Consider the following 17,732-nt stretch of genomic DNA (forward strand, 5'->3'; position numbering starts at 1 on the left):
GGTTATGTAAAATACAATAGTTTGATCTTTCCATCTTTCCACTCTGGGTGGTACTTCTCTTTTCATCTGGGGAAGACTAACAAAGCAAATTTTAAGATGAGAAGAAGGTAGGATGCTCAAGGACCTGAATTACAGGGGTCTTCGGGCATGGAGGTGGGTTCAGGTTCCAGGACTCCTTGCAGCTGGGGTGTGGGCTGCAACACCCCCTCCCCACTGGTCTCAGTGCCTTCCGGCACCCACCCCCCAAAACTACCTGGCCCACCCCAGAGAGGCAGGGATGCATGTTAGAGGACAAGCTTCTATCAGGAGTAAGCGGTTAGGAAAGAATGACATCACACATGAAGAAGCCCAATGTCTACGTCTGTCTACTGTCTAGGTTATAGAGATGCCCACGATTATGCTTCTCTTTTTTTTTTTCTCCACTAATGGCAGCACAGGTGGCAAAGCTGGGAGAAAGGCTCTCTGCAGATTCCAAAATGCTGGTGCGCGATGTGCTCTAGGAACAGAAAGCCAAGTGCCGACGGAAACTGAGAGCTCCCCAACTCTGCCCAGAGTCCTGTAGAAAAGGCAGTAAGAACGGAAGCAAGGGGTGCAACCTGCAGACTGCCAGGCACTGCACCCCGTTCGATGGCTTTCCCCTCAAGCCTTGGGGGGGGGTGCTCCACTGGGTGGAGGAAGGAAGCCAGGGTGGGATGGGATGGAAAGCCCCCTCTTCAATGGCAACCCAGAAGTCAGCTTCTTGGAACTGAGGGTTTCCTCAGCGGGGAGTCTTCAGCTGACCCCTGGGTTGACAGAATGGGGCATGGAGATGACTGCATGTCGATGGCTCTCTCTTGCTCTCTGACACCACCAACCTGGATGGCGAACTGGAATATTCCAAGATGAAAATGAAGTCTCTCTTCAGAGTTCCCTAGGGGTGAATGACGCAGTCACTGGGAACTCCTGGCTATTTTATTGCATTAGGAAACAAAACCATTAAAGCATTTAAGACAGCCCTTTTGTGTCCCTGCCAAGGAGATGAAGTGGATTCGCAACACCTGTTGCCCTGCAGCCTTGGGCGCTTCACTGAACTGTGCCATGTCTGCATCATCCATACCCGCTTTCGTGGAGGAACAGAGTCTGCCCGCAGGGCATGCACATGCGCGGTGAGCCGGGACGCAGTGCGGTGGGGGGAGGCTGCTACTCCATGCCACTCCGAAGGATCTGGTTGGCCGCGATCAGCATGACGCTAATGATGAAGGCCATGGCGAAGGCGCAGATGAGGCTCTTGCGGACGCAGGTCTGTCTGTTCTGTTTCTGGGAATGCACTGGGGTTGGGGGAGGGGGTGAGGAAGAAGAGAGAAATGACACAGTGAGACGGGCTGATCTCCTCCTCCACCAGCCCAGTTCATAGGCCAAAGAGCGGTCACATGGACAAGCATCTCTGGGACCATTCTCAGAGGCCGGACAGCACCTCTTCTGGAAATGGTTCGAAACAGTAAAGCTTCTATAACAAAAACCATGAGAGATGGGATGTTCAGAGGAAGGTACAAACTTCCAGGCCCAGTAGACTTACAGTGACTTTCTGAGTGAGAAATATGGAACATTTCAGGGTTTCACAAAAGGCATCATCCAGGCATCACTGTGTCCCTTCCTGCAGAACATCGGGCTCCCATTTCTGAGATAGCTCTTGCTGACACAGTGAGGTTCTGATGCTTCCCTACTTATCCCCACCCAGCGGGAAGCAACGTACCCCCCCAGATCTGTTCTTGTGGCTGCTGGTGAAAATGACTAAATGACTTCTGGTATTATTTTGGCTGTGCATACCAGTGGTTCTGGACTGGGGTCCCTCGGCAAGCAGCATCCACATCGCTGGGACTTAATAAAAATGCAGGTGCTCAGGCCAGACCCCATGCCCAATCTACTGAATCAGGGATTCCAGGGATGAGGCTAGTGATCTACATTTACTAGAGGATTCTGGTGAAATCTGAGAAGTGGAGACCACATGCTCTGTGGACAGGACCAATGTGAAGCATGGAGGGAGGCACAAAACCATGCCAGACTTTTCAGAGGCAGGGTGTCCCTGCCCCCGTGTCCTGTTGCACCTGGGGTCTGACCGTGGATCCTAGGGTTGTGTTCTCTTAATCCTTTTTGTTGGGCTAGGTCTTGTACCATCATTTTTAGAAAGCCCTTGAGGAGCCATTAGTGTAGATCTGAATCAGTAGGAAAGTAATACAGACCAGATACAGGGAAATGGAAATCACCAGAAAGAAAAGCTTTGATAAAGTGTGCTGAGGATGAACAGGTCTCTTTTCCAGGCATGGCTTCCCATGCCAGAACTTCTTTTCTCGCTTTTTCTTCTATTAGTCTACACATTCCCCTCTTTCCCATCTGTCTGTCCATCCGTGATCTTTGCACACAATTTGCCACTTAACATATGGAAGAAATCTGTGCCCTGGAGGCAGGTGGGAAGCTGTGTACACCAGAGCTACTTACTGGACCAGCAGCAGCAGCACCATCTCAGAGTTTGATGTAAATGTAAAATCTTGGGTCCCACTGCAGAGTTACCGAATCAAAATCTCTGAGTGTGGAGGCCAGGAATTCATGAATTGATAAGTTCTCCAAGGGATTAGGGAATTGTGGGGCCCCAGCCCCAGAGTTTTTGATTCATTAGGACAGTGGGGGGTAAAGAATCTGATGAAGTTTGAGTTGCTGGGGGACCTAACAGGGGTGTGTGTGTGTGTGTGTGTGTGTGTGTGTGTGTTAGGGACACAGGGTGGGAGGCACTGGGAAAGATGATTCTTTAGATTCAGACGTTAAGAAACCCAGTACCAGGACAGAAGAACATTTTCAGATTACTCTCCATTTTGAAAAGGGGTCCTTCTACCTTTGCAAACTTCCAGCTGAGGAAAGTGGTTTTTCTTTAGGCCAGATTATCGCAGGGGGAGAAAGAAATACAATATCCCTTCATATTACTTGCAGTCTCTCTCTGTGAGGAAAGAAGACTGGCAAAAGAGCAAGGTCAAGGTAGGGGCCACATGCCTTTAAAGAACCTAAAAATGGTTCAATTTCAGGTATGTCTTCCCTTTGACAATCAGTGGCTCCTCTGAAGTCCCTGGAAATAATAGGGAAGAAGTAGGAGGCCTGGGATGTTCCAAGGACAAACAGAGCATTCCCTGAGAGAAGGGGTCTCAGGGAGTCGTCCAGGGGTCTCTAAAAATTATATCAACCATGAGGGTTTCTGCTGCAAGCCACATTTCACAGAGATCCAGGGCCCCCTGGCACAGCTCTCCGTCACCAATGCTCACTGGTTATTTCTGCCACCATCTCTTAGGTGCTGTCTTATTATCTTTAATCCTGGATCCTCTGGGCTTTTGCTTCTCTGGGGTGATTGGGAGTATTTTTGGCTCAGTTCTCCACTTGCTGATCATGTCTCAGTCTTAGAATCTTACAAATCCTTACCTGGAGGAAGAAAATTTCCTTGGTGCAGAGTTGTGCCTTCCCCTGCCCCCAGGAGTGAGCAAATGTAAAAACGTGCCAACGCTCAGCAAGGAAAAGGGGAGGTGGTGTTTCAGAAGGATAAGGACCCTAGCAGAAAATAAAATGAAGATGCGGAGGTAGCGTATCTAACACTTTCTGAGGTCTGGCTAATTTATTCTGGGCAGCTCCTCGGCATAAAAATGCTTCTGAAGGCAGTCATCTACCTTTCTGTCCTGAGGGCTGGCGAAGGCCAAGAAAAATTGTGTGATTACGCTGAGGGAGAAATTTTTGGCTGAAGCTCTTCTTTGTGAAGGACACTCGGAAAACAAGGTTATGGGCAACAGGATTATTCCCCAGGAGAGTGGCTGCATCTTTGATCTGAAAATCCTTCAAAGCAGTAGGAAGAGAGAGATAAGGAAGGAGGAAAGGCCTGGAGACCTAATAGTTTATACTTGGGGCCATGCAAATCTGAACCCAGACCAAAGTCCTGCAAGCAGAGTGGCGCTTCTAACTCGTTCCTCGGGAGCTCTGACACACGTCATTGTTTGAGTCTGTAGTACTCAACATGCCCTGATGAGAGTCCTTTGACATCCAGTTCTCAAGTTGTCACCAATTGTGCAGCAGGGTACAAAAGTAACGACCTCAGAGCCAGAGCCAAGCCTGAGTCATGGCTGCCCCACATCTTGGCCGTGTGACCTTGGGCCAGCGAATTTCCTCCAGCCTCAAACAGTTCGCTCATCTATGAAATGGGACTAGTAAAACCTACCTTGTTGTGAAGATTAAGGGTAGACGAAGGTACTGCGGTATCGTTTGTGCCCAGTAAATGCCAGTTCTCTCTTGTAAACCTTTTAAAAACTCCCCTTTGCTTATCGAACACCACCAGAGCAGGCATGGCATGCTTTGTGTGCTTTATATATGTTATCGCAAAATTACACAGCGTCTGTCCTGGAGAGCAGGGTGTGTGACCGTCACGTAATAGGCCACAGCTTGGAGCACTGGAGTCCAAGTTCATTTGGCAAGTGGCAGAGGTGGAGCGTGAGCCAGGTCTTATTCTAATAACCAGGTTCAAAACTTCTACCTCTTTGATCTTTTGCTCAGCAATAGAAAGCTCAGCACTTGCAAGATCCAAAGAAAATGCATTCAAACACCTGAAGTGGTCGACAGAGTGCAACCCGGCACGAATTAATGTGTTTGTTGATAATAATTTAAGGTCTGTCTTTGGCTATCATATATTTGCACTGTGTTATAGTTTTGGGGTTTTATTTATTACTTTCTGTGCTAGGCTTTGCTTCCCCTGCAAGACTACAGGTCAGCCTAGGATGAACTGTGGGGTCCGGCTTAGGGTTTCTATTAACCACACTTAGGAGCAGCTCCGGGCAAGTGAGTGAACTCTGAGCCTCAGTTTTTCTCTCGGTAAAAGGAGCTAGTGATAACTGTTCTGCCAATGTCAAGAATTATCTCAAAGATGAATGAGCTAATAAAAAAAAAATGAAGGCTATGTCCAACTGTGAATTGCTAAAGAAATGCAAGACTTCCTCCTTTCCCTTCAGGGCTGGAGGAAAGGTCTGCTCATTTTTCTCCTGTTCCCTGTAGCCTCCAGCATGGGAATGCATATCCAAGCAGTGCTCCCAGACTTTGCTGTGATTCCTTCCCTCCTTAATTCATTCCAGGCTGCAGTGAGACGCATCTTCGTACAGTGGCACTTAGTATGCACCACTAGTGCCTGCAACCTTTCTGCAAAGATCCTGCTGGAGAAGTACATTCCATCCAGCTCCTGAGCTCACTAGGGAGGACCACAGACCACCTCCTACCCTTTCCTACCTCTGCTCCTCAACCACCGTGCCTCTCTGCCATCAACCCCTGTTTCAGGCGAGCAGCTCATCCCCACACAAGACTCTGCGTTGCTGCCCAAGACCTGGTGCCAGTTCCTTCTGCTATGGGTGCCTGCTGACCCTGCCTCTCATTTCTTTTGGGCCCACCCCAAACTTTACTTTCCTAGGAGGCTTCTCCTGAACATGTTGCTCTCAAAGAGCTTGGTCCTTTTACATTTTTGGATTCTCTAACTCCCAGTATATATTTCATTGTAATTGAGATGGCATTCCCATACCAGGACATTCACCCTTCTAGGGTGTACAATCCAATGGCATTTAGTACATTTGCAAGGTTGTGAAAGCATCACCACTACCTAATTCCAGAATGTTTTCATCACTGTAAAAAGAGAGATCCCACTCACATTAGATGTCATGCTTCATTCCCGCCTCCCCAGCCCCTGTCACTCACTAATCTACTTTCTGTCTCTGTGGATATATCTGGCCTGGGTATTGCAAATATATTACAGGGCATGCAGCCTTTTGTGCCTTACTTCTTTCACTTAGCCAGGCCCATGCATGCTGTAGCATGCATTTGTACTTTATTCCTTTTTGTGTCACATTTTGTTTATCCGCTCACCAGCAGATGGACATTGGAGTTGTGTCCATTTTTTGGCTACTATGGGTAATGCTGCTATAACACTCTTATTCAACTTTTTGTGTGGACATGTTTTTGGCTCTCTTGGGTACAGATCTAGGAGTCAAATTTCTGGGTCATATGGTAACTCTTTTTGAGGAACCTGAAACTGAACACTGCAAATGGCAAGAATGCATCATGCTGCTGGCAATCCTTTTTATGTCTACCTTCCCATCAGGCCTTGAACTGCTTTCTAGGCTAGTGGTTGACAGATTAGGAGCCCTGAAAGTACATGGGGATAAAATGTGAGTTGAGGGACGCTGACACAGGAGGACACATAGTAGTGGGGTCTCGAGTCTTCTTGAAAGCTTGTTAGCAAGTCCTGAAGCAGCTGCAGGCTCTTGGCTGCTGTGACAGGACCTGGGTTTGTGAGCTCTAGCAGCAGATCCCTCCTTTAGCTTTCTCATTTTAACAGAGATTCACACTGCTCCATTCGGCAAATGACAGGCAGTGACTCTTGGATTTTCTCCTGGAGACAGGAGTCTATACAGTTTTGCCACTGACTAGCTGGATGACCCTGGATATATGGGGTTCACAATCCCTCTGGCTTCTCTTAGAAATGGGGCTGCAGGTCTGCAGGCACTGGCTCCCCAATGAGGCAAACCAGAGTCATGACAATTCTGATTAATTGCACCAACACAGAGCTAGGTAATTGATATTTCTGGCAGCAGGCAGCTTGGGGCTCAGGAATGTTTAAAAACAAAACAATATAAAACCCATTTTAGGTGATTCTCACAATGAGTCAGAACTACCAGGTGTGGGCGCTATTATTGCTCTGTGATCCTTCCATGTCTAACATTTTATGATTTTATGAAACTGAATTATTTCCAAAGCCTGAAGTGAAACTAGCTAAGAGCTTCTGAAAGAGATTTTTTATTCATCAGGAATGCTCAGGTACCCCAGTTAAGACCTGAAGACAAGATGGACAAGGTGGCCTCTGAGGAGACAGCAGGGAGGCTGGTATGTTTTATGATGCCCTTTAAGAGGAAGAGGGGCCACCTCTCATTCTGGGGGTGGGAGCTGGCTCCTCCTCTACCACAAAATCATCTCCAGTTTCTGGCCATCAGACAGCTGTGTCTTACTTTGAGTCTTCCACTATGGAGCAGGTGTTGTTTTGTCCTTTCCTCTTCTTGGAACAAAATTCATCTTTTGGTCTGGGGATCTGTCCCTCTCCACCTGGTGGACCTCTCAATCCAGCGCTTCACCTTTCCCACTGCAGCAAACCAGACTGGCCAAGTAGAGTGTGCCAAGCTCTTGGTTTGGTTCAGGGCTAGGCACGTGGGCCATGCACAACTGATAGCAGCCCCTTCTTGGAATGGAGAGGAGCCTTCGAGGAGGGAGTCCTGTCACTTTGGGGAGAGCCAGCTTGCCCGGGAATGAAACTGATGGAGAAGAAAGAAGGATGAGAGATTGGAAATGAGACTGTGCGAGACCGGGGGGTGAGAAGGGGAGAATCTCACCAGAACTCCTTAGGTCCAGGTCAGCCAGAGTTCATCCCTTTGAGTTCTTATATTATTTGAGGCAGTGCTTTTTAGTTTAAGGGGGTCTGGGTCAAGTTTCTTTTACTTGAAACCAAGAGTCTTGACCAGTATTTTTAGTAAGTCCAGTGTTGGCGATGACCGTACTCTAGGCATGAATGTGTCAGGAAGAATGTTCAAACCCTGCCGATTTGATCCCTGTCCATCCTTCAAAGATGTGGCATTTTAGTTGGCAGTGGGTACTTGCTTGTCTCCAGGGGGGGAAAAAAAAACAAACAAAACAGAACTGGGGTTAGGAACCAGCTAATTTGTTTGTTTCTTTGTTTGCGTTGAGTGCTTACTATTGTATTAAGCAGTACACAAAATATTCCCATGTGTTACCTCACTTAACCCTCCTAATAACCACATGAGGTCATTATATGATTCCTATTTCATGGATGAAGAACATTAGGCTCCTAAAATCTATTTCAGTGTCTCAGACAAGTGACCTAATACATGGTGAAGCAGGATTTTGAGCCAGGCCTGTCCAGAGTGCAGAGCTGGAGTTCTTCACCGCCAGGTGAAGACTCAAAAACAGTCTCCAGCCTTCTGTCCTGTGTCTCAGATTCTCATCTCTCCTCACTCATGGCTCCAGAAAATTTTCCTACAGGATTGCTGGAAAGGATTCCCAAATAGAAGACAAATCTCTTCCTTTCTGAAGCCCCAAATCTTTTTGAAAACTGTCTCCTGTCTCACCACCTGCCATGGACCTCAGCTACACCTTAACCCCTTACCTCTACCCAAGGAGGACAGGTTTTATTTAAGGAAAGTCAAAGCACCAGGCAAACCAGGAGCAGATGGTAGAGATGACATATTATGCCCTTTTCATTTGGATGGGCCTGAAATACCCAATGTGCACGGCCAGGTGATGGGGCAAGGCTTCCCATCTGGGTGTGCATTTGACATCCTGATAGGAATACTGCAACTTCAGCAGGAATGGCTGAGCAGGCGACCTTGGATTTGGCTGCAAATTCTTCCTGACCTTCCAGAGAGCCCAGAAATTGTTGAATCTGGATGTGACTGTCATTGTTCAATCTTTGCATTGGACAGATGAAGAAAAGAAGACCCAGAGAGTTTTTAAATAACTCACCCAGGGCCAGGGCGCCTGGGTAGCTCAGTTAGTTGAGCTTCCGACTCTTCGTTTTCACTCAGGTCATGATCTCAGGGTCATGAGATTGAGCCTCACATTGGACTCTGCACTCAGCAAGGTGTCTGCTTGGGATTATCTCCCTCTCCCTCAGCCCCTCCCCTCACTTTCTCTCTCTCTCTCTTTATTGTTTTTTTCTCCCTCAAATAAATAAATAAATCTTCAAAAAAATAATAACTAGCCCAGGGTCACATATCTAGTCTACACAGGGCTGGGAACGAAACCCACACATCCATACAATGATGCCTTGGGGCTACCCGGCCTGTGTCACCTCCTTGGACATTTATTTCGTTTGTCCATCCTCCCATCACTGAATGGTGCAGAGCAGCTTTGCCATGCCTTTCAGAGAAACTATTTATTCTCCTGTTGATGATTTTGCTTTACTTCCTTCTGCTGTGCGTGTTGTCAGAATGTCTAGAAAAATCTGACAGCTGGTATTCCATTTAGGGACAACATTTGGGGGATGTGTCTTGAAAGGGCTCACACACAGACTTGCTGCACTTCTCCTCAACTTCCAAATATAATATGATTTCACTGGTGATGAAATGAAAAATGAGTAATGATGGGATGTCATTCTGTAAGGAGTCTGAAACACCTACGTCTGGCCGAAGGACAAATGAAAAGGCCAGGACAGGGCTTTGTCAGAGAGCCTCAGGTTCAAATCCTTACCTGGCACTTGACTTTGGTCAAGGGACAGCACTCTGCTGAGCCTCATTTCCCTCATCTGTACCAGTGGGGCCACAGAACTTATCTCCCGGGATGTGCTGACAGGTCAGTTGAGTATGTTAACAGAAGACCAGCACCTGGCTGGCATGCTGGGCAGTGTTCCCCTGTCCTTTTACCTCCTGGACTGTATCAGTATGAATTAAGCAGTAAACATACTGGAAGCAATAAATCAAACTTAATATATAGTATAATGTTCTATGTGAACCCTTAATAAGGAGCCAGAGACGAGCAAATAGGTGATTCAATCACAAGACCACTTGATTTCACATATGTCAGCAACTGGAACCAAATAATGAAATACGAATTTGTTCATCAGTGTCACTGAGTTTATGATCTGGTGACAAAAGCAAAAAGTCTGGTGATTATAAGGGGTCAAACTGAAGAAAAACATCTTAAAACTCTTAAGTAGCATGGGTAGTGAGTGGGCATTGACGGGAGTCACATAGGCTTGTATCCAACCATTTTGGTAGGTGCCGACTTATTTATTTTTCCAAATTATTAGAACACAAATAGTGAAAACTGACACCTCAGAACATTGAGCATAATTTATCTGATTAAGGGAATTCAAAAAACATCAGAAGGATTGGGAGTGCCTGAAAGTCAATACTTTCTTTTTTAAATGAATTATAATGTGTGAGTTTTCTTTTTTATTTTTCTTTTATTTTCTTACAGATTTTATTTATTTATTAATGAGACACACACACACACACACACACACACAGAAAGACAGGCAGAGACACAGGCAGAGGGAGAAGCAGGCTCCACGCAGGGAGCCTGATGTGGGACTCGATCCCAGGACTCCAGGATCATACCCTGGGCCAAAGGCAGGCACTAAACTGCTGAGCCACCCAGGGATCCCCTGAAAGTCAATACTTTTAGTTGGGTATTCCCACTGGATCAGGGCCATATAGGTGACAGACTAGTGGGTTATGTCAGAGAGTCCCTAAATTCAGTGAGGTTCAATGTCCTCATGCCCAGAGCACCCAGCACGGTGGGTGACACCTGGTCAGGTGCCTGATTTAATCCGAGTAACTTCTCATCCAGAAGCCAGGTGTGAATAATGTGTGTGTTTGTATGTGTGTGCATGCCCGTGTATATCTGTGTTTTGTGTTGACTTAAAAATCAAACAAATAAAGACAACAAAATCAAGCCAAAAGGAAAATTAAAAGGAGAAAAAGAAAAACAAACCTCTTCCATTACCCATCACGAGGCCATACCCCTTGGGCTCCTAGCCTATTTCTCCTTTATGTTTCCATTCATTAGAAGGAATGATGTTTATGTCCTGACTCCGTGGACAGAACCAGAGCATCTTCGTACAAGTCTCAGACTCAAGATTCATTAAGAGTGAAAAGTATAATCACTCATGTAAAACGATGCTGGTGGCATGTGGGAGCCCTCCTGCTAATGCCTAACTGGCTCGTGTCACACAGCTTGCACAAATCAGCACTTCCAAAGCTGTGCTGCACTCCCGAATCTCCGTCTTGACCCAAACATTGATTGCTGTGTTAATTCCCCCCTGCCAAACACCATCAGCTTCATTGACCACTTCCTCCTTCCTTGCTTAGAGACGATGTGCCCTTTCACCTTTTAAGGCAGAGACCTTTTAGGTTTTTTCTTTTTCATAGATTCCTTCCTCTGACATAAGGAGGGCAAGACTCCCAATCCCCATGGATCTCCCGGCTTTCGTGGTGAGCTAACCAGCATGGGTACACGCCTGCTGCAGCAAAGTTGTTTTCTTTTGTTTGTTTGTTTGTTTGTTTTGCCGCAGCAAAGTTTTAACAAGAGCAGGAGGGAAGAGCTCCCTGGGTGGGAAGGGAAGAGGTGAAGCTCAGCCACTGAGTCTCAAATGGACTCTTAGAGTCCAAGGGCACCAGGGAGGAGCTCAGTGCTTGTGTGGCATCTCTCCCTAGACAACTCTGTCCAAAAATACAATCAGGGAATCCCCTTAAACAGGAGATGGCTATGGGCATATATCCACCCGTGACTTTGATCCTATCCAAAATTGGAAAAATCTGAAACCTGAACACAAGGCAATGAGGTTGTGTTTGGAGCCAAACAGCACTGACATAATATTTAAAATACAAGACACAAAAGACAGCTCTCTGACGTGAAAAACAAGCAAGACGGATTATGTAATCGAAGTTGCAGAAGTCATTCAAAAGATCAATGTACTTACTGATCATAAAGCAATGATTCTCTTACTAAATAATACCACAAAGTTTAAAGCATTTAGTAGAGTGACTGGAAGTTACCAGCTACCCCCCCCCCGCCCCCGCCATGGTAGCTGTTGCCGATGTTATTCATCTGAATCAATTAAAGCAGACTCGGTAAGATTTCTATTTGGAAATCTCTTTCTCAGTCACTTAGTTTATTAATGTATGAGCTTTTGAATAATAAAAAGGCATTGCTTAGAGTTCAGATTATTTCCCCTTGCCGTCTGACCTTTCCCAAATTACTAAGACTTGTGACATTTCTCTGCACAAAACAGTGATCCATAAACAAAGGCTCTTGTGGAAAACAAAACGCCCAGAAATACTCTTCCCACCCACTTCAAGAGTGTTGCTGACAGTCGGGGGTTGGAGGCCCAGATGCTTCCACTGCTTGAACTCACAGTCTGCCATCAGGGAGGAACGAGACTGGGGAGGCCGAGGAGAACTTACCCATATTCTTGTCCCATCTCTGCCTCCCCCCGCCCCCCTGTACCCACCCAGTTTCCAGGCCTGTCCTGCTGCAAATGGCCTTGGTGGTGCCCATTCTGCTCCTGTGTGGCTCCAACTCCAAATACAGCCATTCATGCCGCAGCTTGGGTGTCTCGTGGGGGCTGACCAAGGTGACCTCTGGACCACCACTGGCTCATGCTTGCCATTCATAGCATTTTCAAAAAATTTAAATTTGGATGTCTTTAGAAGGGGCATTGCTGTCAGGTTTACCCCCATTCCCGCCCACCACTCCCTATTTCCCTGGCTTGGATTAATTTCATTTATCACCTCTGAGTAGAAGCATCTCCTCCTGTTTTCTTTTGTCATGGCTTTTGATCCTGCACATGGTGCATCCAGGCAGGACCCACGGGAGGCCAGGTCTGAAGGAACCACTGTGGCTACCTAGACTGACTTCACCCAGAGAAGACTCTTGGCCACAGTGCTCGGCCAGCTCCAATGCGGCAACTCCAAGACCAGGCAGCCGAATGCCATTCTGGTGGCCATTTGACAGCTTACCGACTGTGTACATGGATTTGTTTAGTGTTCAGAAAGAAAGAATAGAAATAATAGTTTGCTCTCTTTAAGAAATCTCAGCACTGAATGAGTTAAGAATTGCAGGTAGCCTGATAGCCTGCTTTAATGTAATTTCAATTTTTTTTTTCTTTGCATCAGAGTTGTTAAAGCGATTCTGGTTTTCAAAGTTGGAAGGAGGGATTCAATTAGTTAGCTTTCCTGGAACTTTCTACTAATTAGTAAATTAGGTAGGAGGGTTTTTTCTTCTTAAGTTTTCTTTCCTGAGCCCCCCCAAAAAGGGCTTCTCATGGGTCTATATTTTGGCCCCAAGGCAACCTTATTTCTTCTGAAACTCCATGTTAAGGTCATGAGAGTCCTTTCATGAATGGGGCTCTTTCTGAACAGCACCTTCAGGGAGGAGAGCACAGAGGTAAGCCATTTCTGGTCCTGAGAAGTCGGTGTAATTATCCTGATGCTTCTGGGTAGGGATATGCCCCCCGAGAAGGCACCCCTGGTGGCCAAGGTCACGCAGCCACTGGACTCAATCCACATTTGCTGTCAGCATAAACAGGCTGTTTGTAGCACTCTGTGGGGCCCCCAGCAAGAAAAGGCAAACATAACAAATGGCACATCTAATCACAGACCTCAGAGAATCACTGGAGGAAACACAGGGTCACTAGGGGTCCTGCCAAAATGCAGAATTTGGGGGAAAAAAAGGAACAAAATTAATAACCTGCTGCATCTTTGCAGAAGGATCTGGTAACGTCAGTCTTGGATTCTTGGCTCCAGTCCAAGGTACTGCAGCCCCGACTGTAAACACATTTTCCATCAGTGATAGATGTGGTGGCGTGGGCTGAGCCCCAAGCAGGTAAGAAGCAGGAGCATGGGTACCTACCTCCCTCAAACTCTGTTTGACAGTTCTCCGACGTCTCCTGCAGGCTCTCCTCCTCATTGATGATGATGTTCTCAATGTCCTTCATTGTTAAGTGGTCCCGGAAGGCGTGGTAGAGAATGTGCTTCAACTCCTCCAGAGTTATCCTCTGCATGTCGAACTGTGGGGACAGAGAGGAGTGAGAAGGTCTCGGGCACACAGGGGTGAGAACCCAGCTTGGGGCATGACCAACAAGCCCTAACGCCCCAAAGTTGGTCTGCCGAAGCTTCTGTCAGCTTTCCTGGGTAGCAGGTGAGCGGGTTTTCTATCATGTTCAGCTCCATGCATACTTGTGAACTTGGAGGGACTTACAGGAATACAGTGAGTGCAACATAGCCCCTTCAATTGAGAGTCCTGGAGGAAAAAATGCCACCTGCTAGTTTGGCTTCCTACTCATCCAGCTATCTGCTGTCCCCTCGGCACACCCTGTGCACCTCACGTCCTTTGGAGTTGTGTCATACTTCAGACAATGCACATGTCTCTAAAGATGATATATCTCCCAAGGAGCCAGCCATTCCCATCTTGCTTTATTTTTTTAAAGATATTTTATTAATTTATTCATGCAAGACACAAAGAGAGAGAGAGAGAGGCAGAGACATAGGCAGAGGGAGAAGCAAGCTCCCCTCAGAGAGCTTGATGTGGGACTCGATCCCAGGACTGGGATCACGCCCTGGGCCAAAAGGCAGACGCTCAACTGCTGAGCCACCCAGGTGCTCCCCCATATTGCTTTAAATATGTATCTTGTTTGGGGCTCCTGGGTGGCTCAGTCGATTGAGCATCTGACTCTCGGTTTCCGCTCAGGTCGTGATCTCAGGGTCATGAGATCAAGTCCTGCATTGGGCTTCCTGCTTAGCACAGAGTCTGCTTCTCTCTCTCACTCTGCTCCCCCCTCTACTCTCTCTCTAAAATAAATAGATAAATCTTTAAAGAAAATATGTATCTTGTTCTAACAAGATAAAATGCAAGTTCAATGCCATGTTTATAAGGAAGAGAAGCTAAAGGGCAGGTGTAGCATCCCCAGGTATGTTCCTCTTGTCCTAGGAAGAGGACTATACTCTCCCACTCCATTTCTATCAAATTTGGTCATATCACTTTCTTGGCCAATGAATGTGAGTAGAAGTCACATATACCACATCCATTTAAAAGCTTTAAGGGGGATCCCTGGGTGGTGCAGTGGTTTAGCGCCTGGCTTTGGCCCAGGGCGCGATCCTGGAGACCCAGGATCGAATCCCACGTTGGGCTCCCAGTGCAAGGAGCCTGCTTCTCCCTCTGCCTGTGTCTCTGCCTCTCTCTCTCTCTCTCTGTGTGTGTGTGACTATCATAAATAAATTTAAAAAAATAAAAAATAAAAAAATAAAAGCTTTAAGGGCCACTAGGCAATTCCAGCATGTGCTTTTTCCCCCCTGCTGTGACGACAGCATGCCTCACATGGGGGCTGTTCCTTCTGTCTGGGCCCCAGAGTAAGGATAAAGTGGAGAAGATCTGCAGATACCTGATAAAGGATAAGTAATGTGAATAAGAAATACCATCTGTTGTTATTAGCCATAGAGATTTTGGGCTTGTTTCCTAACTTGGTTTAAGTCAATAGCACAAAAATTAATACACAGAAGTGAGGCTACCAAAACAAACATTCTAAAATCTGATGGTCCAGGACCAAGTGGTGAGAAATGAGAAAAATATTATCAGAGGCTGGAAAGATAAAAACCCATGAATGCTATGCAGAAGCACAACATTTGGTAAGTCATTGCCTATGATGACTAAAAGGACAGGTACATATTGAATGAGCTTGTGGCTTTAGGTAATAAGTTTGGGGAACAGCATGGTTTCAACTGGTTGTACCTGACAGGGTGCCACAAGAAAGAGGTGAGTTCAGAGTGAAAGAAATAACACGGAGAAAGACAAATATTATATGATTTCACTTATATATGGAATCTAAAAACAAGCAACCAAACAAACAAAACCCTGAACTCAAAGATTGCTGGTTGCCAGATTTGGGCGGGGGGTGGATGGTGGGTGAAATGACTGAAGGGGGTCAAAAGGTAGACACTTTCAGTTATAAATAAAATAAATAAGTTCTCGGGATCTAACATACAGCATGGTGACTACAGTTAATAACACTGTATTGCATATTTGAAGCTAAGACAGTAGGTCCTAAAGGTTCTCATTAGAAGGCAAAAAGTGTGTAATTATGTGTGAGGATGGATGTTAATTAACATTTTTTGTGATGGTCATTTTGCAATATATACAATCATTCTTATACGTATAAAGCTAATGTAATGTTATATGTAAATTATCTGGCAATTTTTTAAAAAGAGAAAAAAAAGCGAGATGAGTTCAGGAAAGAATTTGTTGGTTTGCAAGCCAAGAATAGAGACAACTAAAAAATTCCTGGTCTTACAGAATGGAAAGAAGCAATTGTTTCTCATTTTCAACTAGAAAGAGATAAAACCCAGAAATGCTATAAATAACAAAACAAATCTAAGCGTTGCTTATTAAAACCTCTGAATATGTTAAGTGACTCTCCAAGGAAGCTGGTTATTAAGTTTAGAGAGACTTATGTCTCAAAATAATTGTGGATGTGGCTATTAGCAACAGACAATTGAAATCAAATAGATTTTAAAAATGACTAAGTTTTTGAGAGAGCTGTACTGGGCAAGAGCCAACAGCCTAGAATTAAAAGACTCGGTGACTATTCAAAACTTAAAATGATCTTTGGGCTTCCAACCTTTTATGGCCACAAGCCATTAGGAGAATAAGCTACACAGGCCCCAAGCAAGGCATATTTTCCAGAACCCTCATCAGATGAGTACTGGTCGACTAGTGCAAAGGATGGATCTCCGAGATGGTGAAGCTGGGAGCCATGCTTGAAATCATGTATGGACTCAAGAGCAGTTTCAGGAAGCAAAACTTAGGGTCTGATCAAGGAAGATTCCTCACCCCGAAGTCTTTTTAAGAAGATTTCAGAATTGCGCCAAGACTTTGACTGTGATGTGTCTTCATTTTTTGTCTTTCTGGATGGGATTTTTTTGGGTGGTTAGCCTGAATCTGTTCCCTTCTTATATGTTGAGTGTGTGTATTGTGATGGGGGTGGGGAGCAGGAAGGGGAGAGTAGGGGGATTTGTTTTTTCAGTTTATATGTCTCCAGTTCAGGAGGAGCCATACCCACATTTTTTTAAAGATTTGTTTATTTAAGATTGAGACACACACACACACACACACACACACACACACACACACACACGCAGCATGACTGGGGTGGAGGGGCAGAAGGAGAAACAGACTCCATGCTGAGCAGGGAGCCCGACATGGGGCTCAATCCCAGGACCCTGAGATCATGACCTGAGCTGAAGGCAGAGGCTTAACCAACTGAGCCACCCAGGTGCCCCAAGCCACACCCAGATTTAATGTATATCATGAGATTCTAGATCTGGAGTCTATATGTTATAATTGGATGGGGCTTGTGAGTATTTCCCTTGTGGATGGAGGAGTATATTTTGTGCCTGAAGGAAGGAAAATGAAAATCTGTGAGCAGGAGTGTGGGCTGTAATAGGTTTTATTATTTCCAACTATTTCTTTCCCCTCCCTGTGAGAAGATTCTATTTCCCTGCCCCCTGACGTTAGGCTTCGGCCAATTAAATGCCAGTGAAAGTCATATATGAAAGTGATGGATGTCCAAAGAGAAGTCTCAAAGCCATCTTGTCTCCTACCATTTCTTTCTCCCTTCTGTTACAAGAACACCTACACCAAATAGGGGCTACTCCTTTATTCTGGCTCCTAGAATGAATACAATGTGGAGTTAACTCACAAAGGGCATGTGATTTGAGAGAAATAAACCCTTATGTTGGTCATAAAGACTTTGGGATTTCGGCAGTGTAACTTGGCCAAGAATGAATACAGATAATATTTTAAATTAGTCTGGTCACAGTGAAAGAAAGTTCTAGACATCTTTCTTTCTCTCTCTTTGTAAGCAATCCTTTCCTGCTTTAAATATGCCTTTATTCTAACGGATGAAATGGTGATACTAAAGTTTGCTGGAAATCTAAATGACTCAAGTTCAAAGCCATTTATGTAAGTGAGAACAACTGAAGTGGAGGTATGAAATAGCTTTGTCTTCTGCCTGATAGTTTACTGACTATACAGTGAATTATGACACACACTTAGGGTTGACCTATGGTCTAATCGCTCCTTAGATCTGATAGAGGAGCATATGGTTGTTAGCCAGGGTGCTGGGAGAA

At 45.6% G+C, this 17,732-nt stretch overlaps 1 protein-coding gene across 1 annotated transcript in view; it reads right to left on the minus strand.

The window, feature by feature from the left end:
• Nucleotides 1–644: 644 nt before the first annotated feature.
• The window catches only part of CALN1 (calneuron 1), a 483,340-nt gene continuing 466,252 nt past the window's right edge, over nt 645–17,732 (minus strand). The window contains exons 5-6 of the mRNA XM_055341425.1: nt 13,462–13,618; nt 645–1,307 (exon numbers count right to left, since the gene is read on the minus strand). Coding sequence (XP_055197400.1) covers nt 1,180–1,307; nt 13,462–13,618 — 285 coding nt within the window. The 3' untranslated portion in view covers nt 645–1,179. The remainder of the gene's footprint in view (nt 1,308–13,461; nt 13,619–17,732) is intronic.

This window comes from Nyctereutes procyonoides, unplaced genomic scaffold (genome assembly GCF_905146905.1).
Source record: "Nyctereutes procyonoides isolate TBG_1078 unplaced genomic scaffold, NYPRO_anot_genome, whole genome shotgun sequence".
Taxonomy (NCBI): domain Eukaryota; kingdom Metazoa; phylum Chordata; class Mammalia; order Carnivora; family Canidae; genus Nyctereutes; species Nyctereutes procyonoides.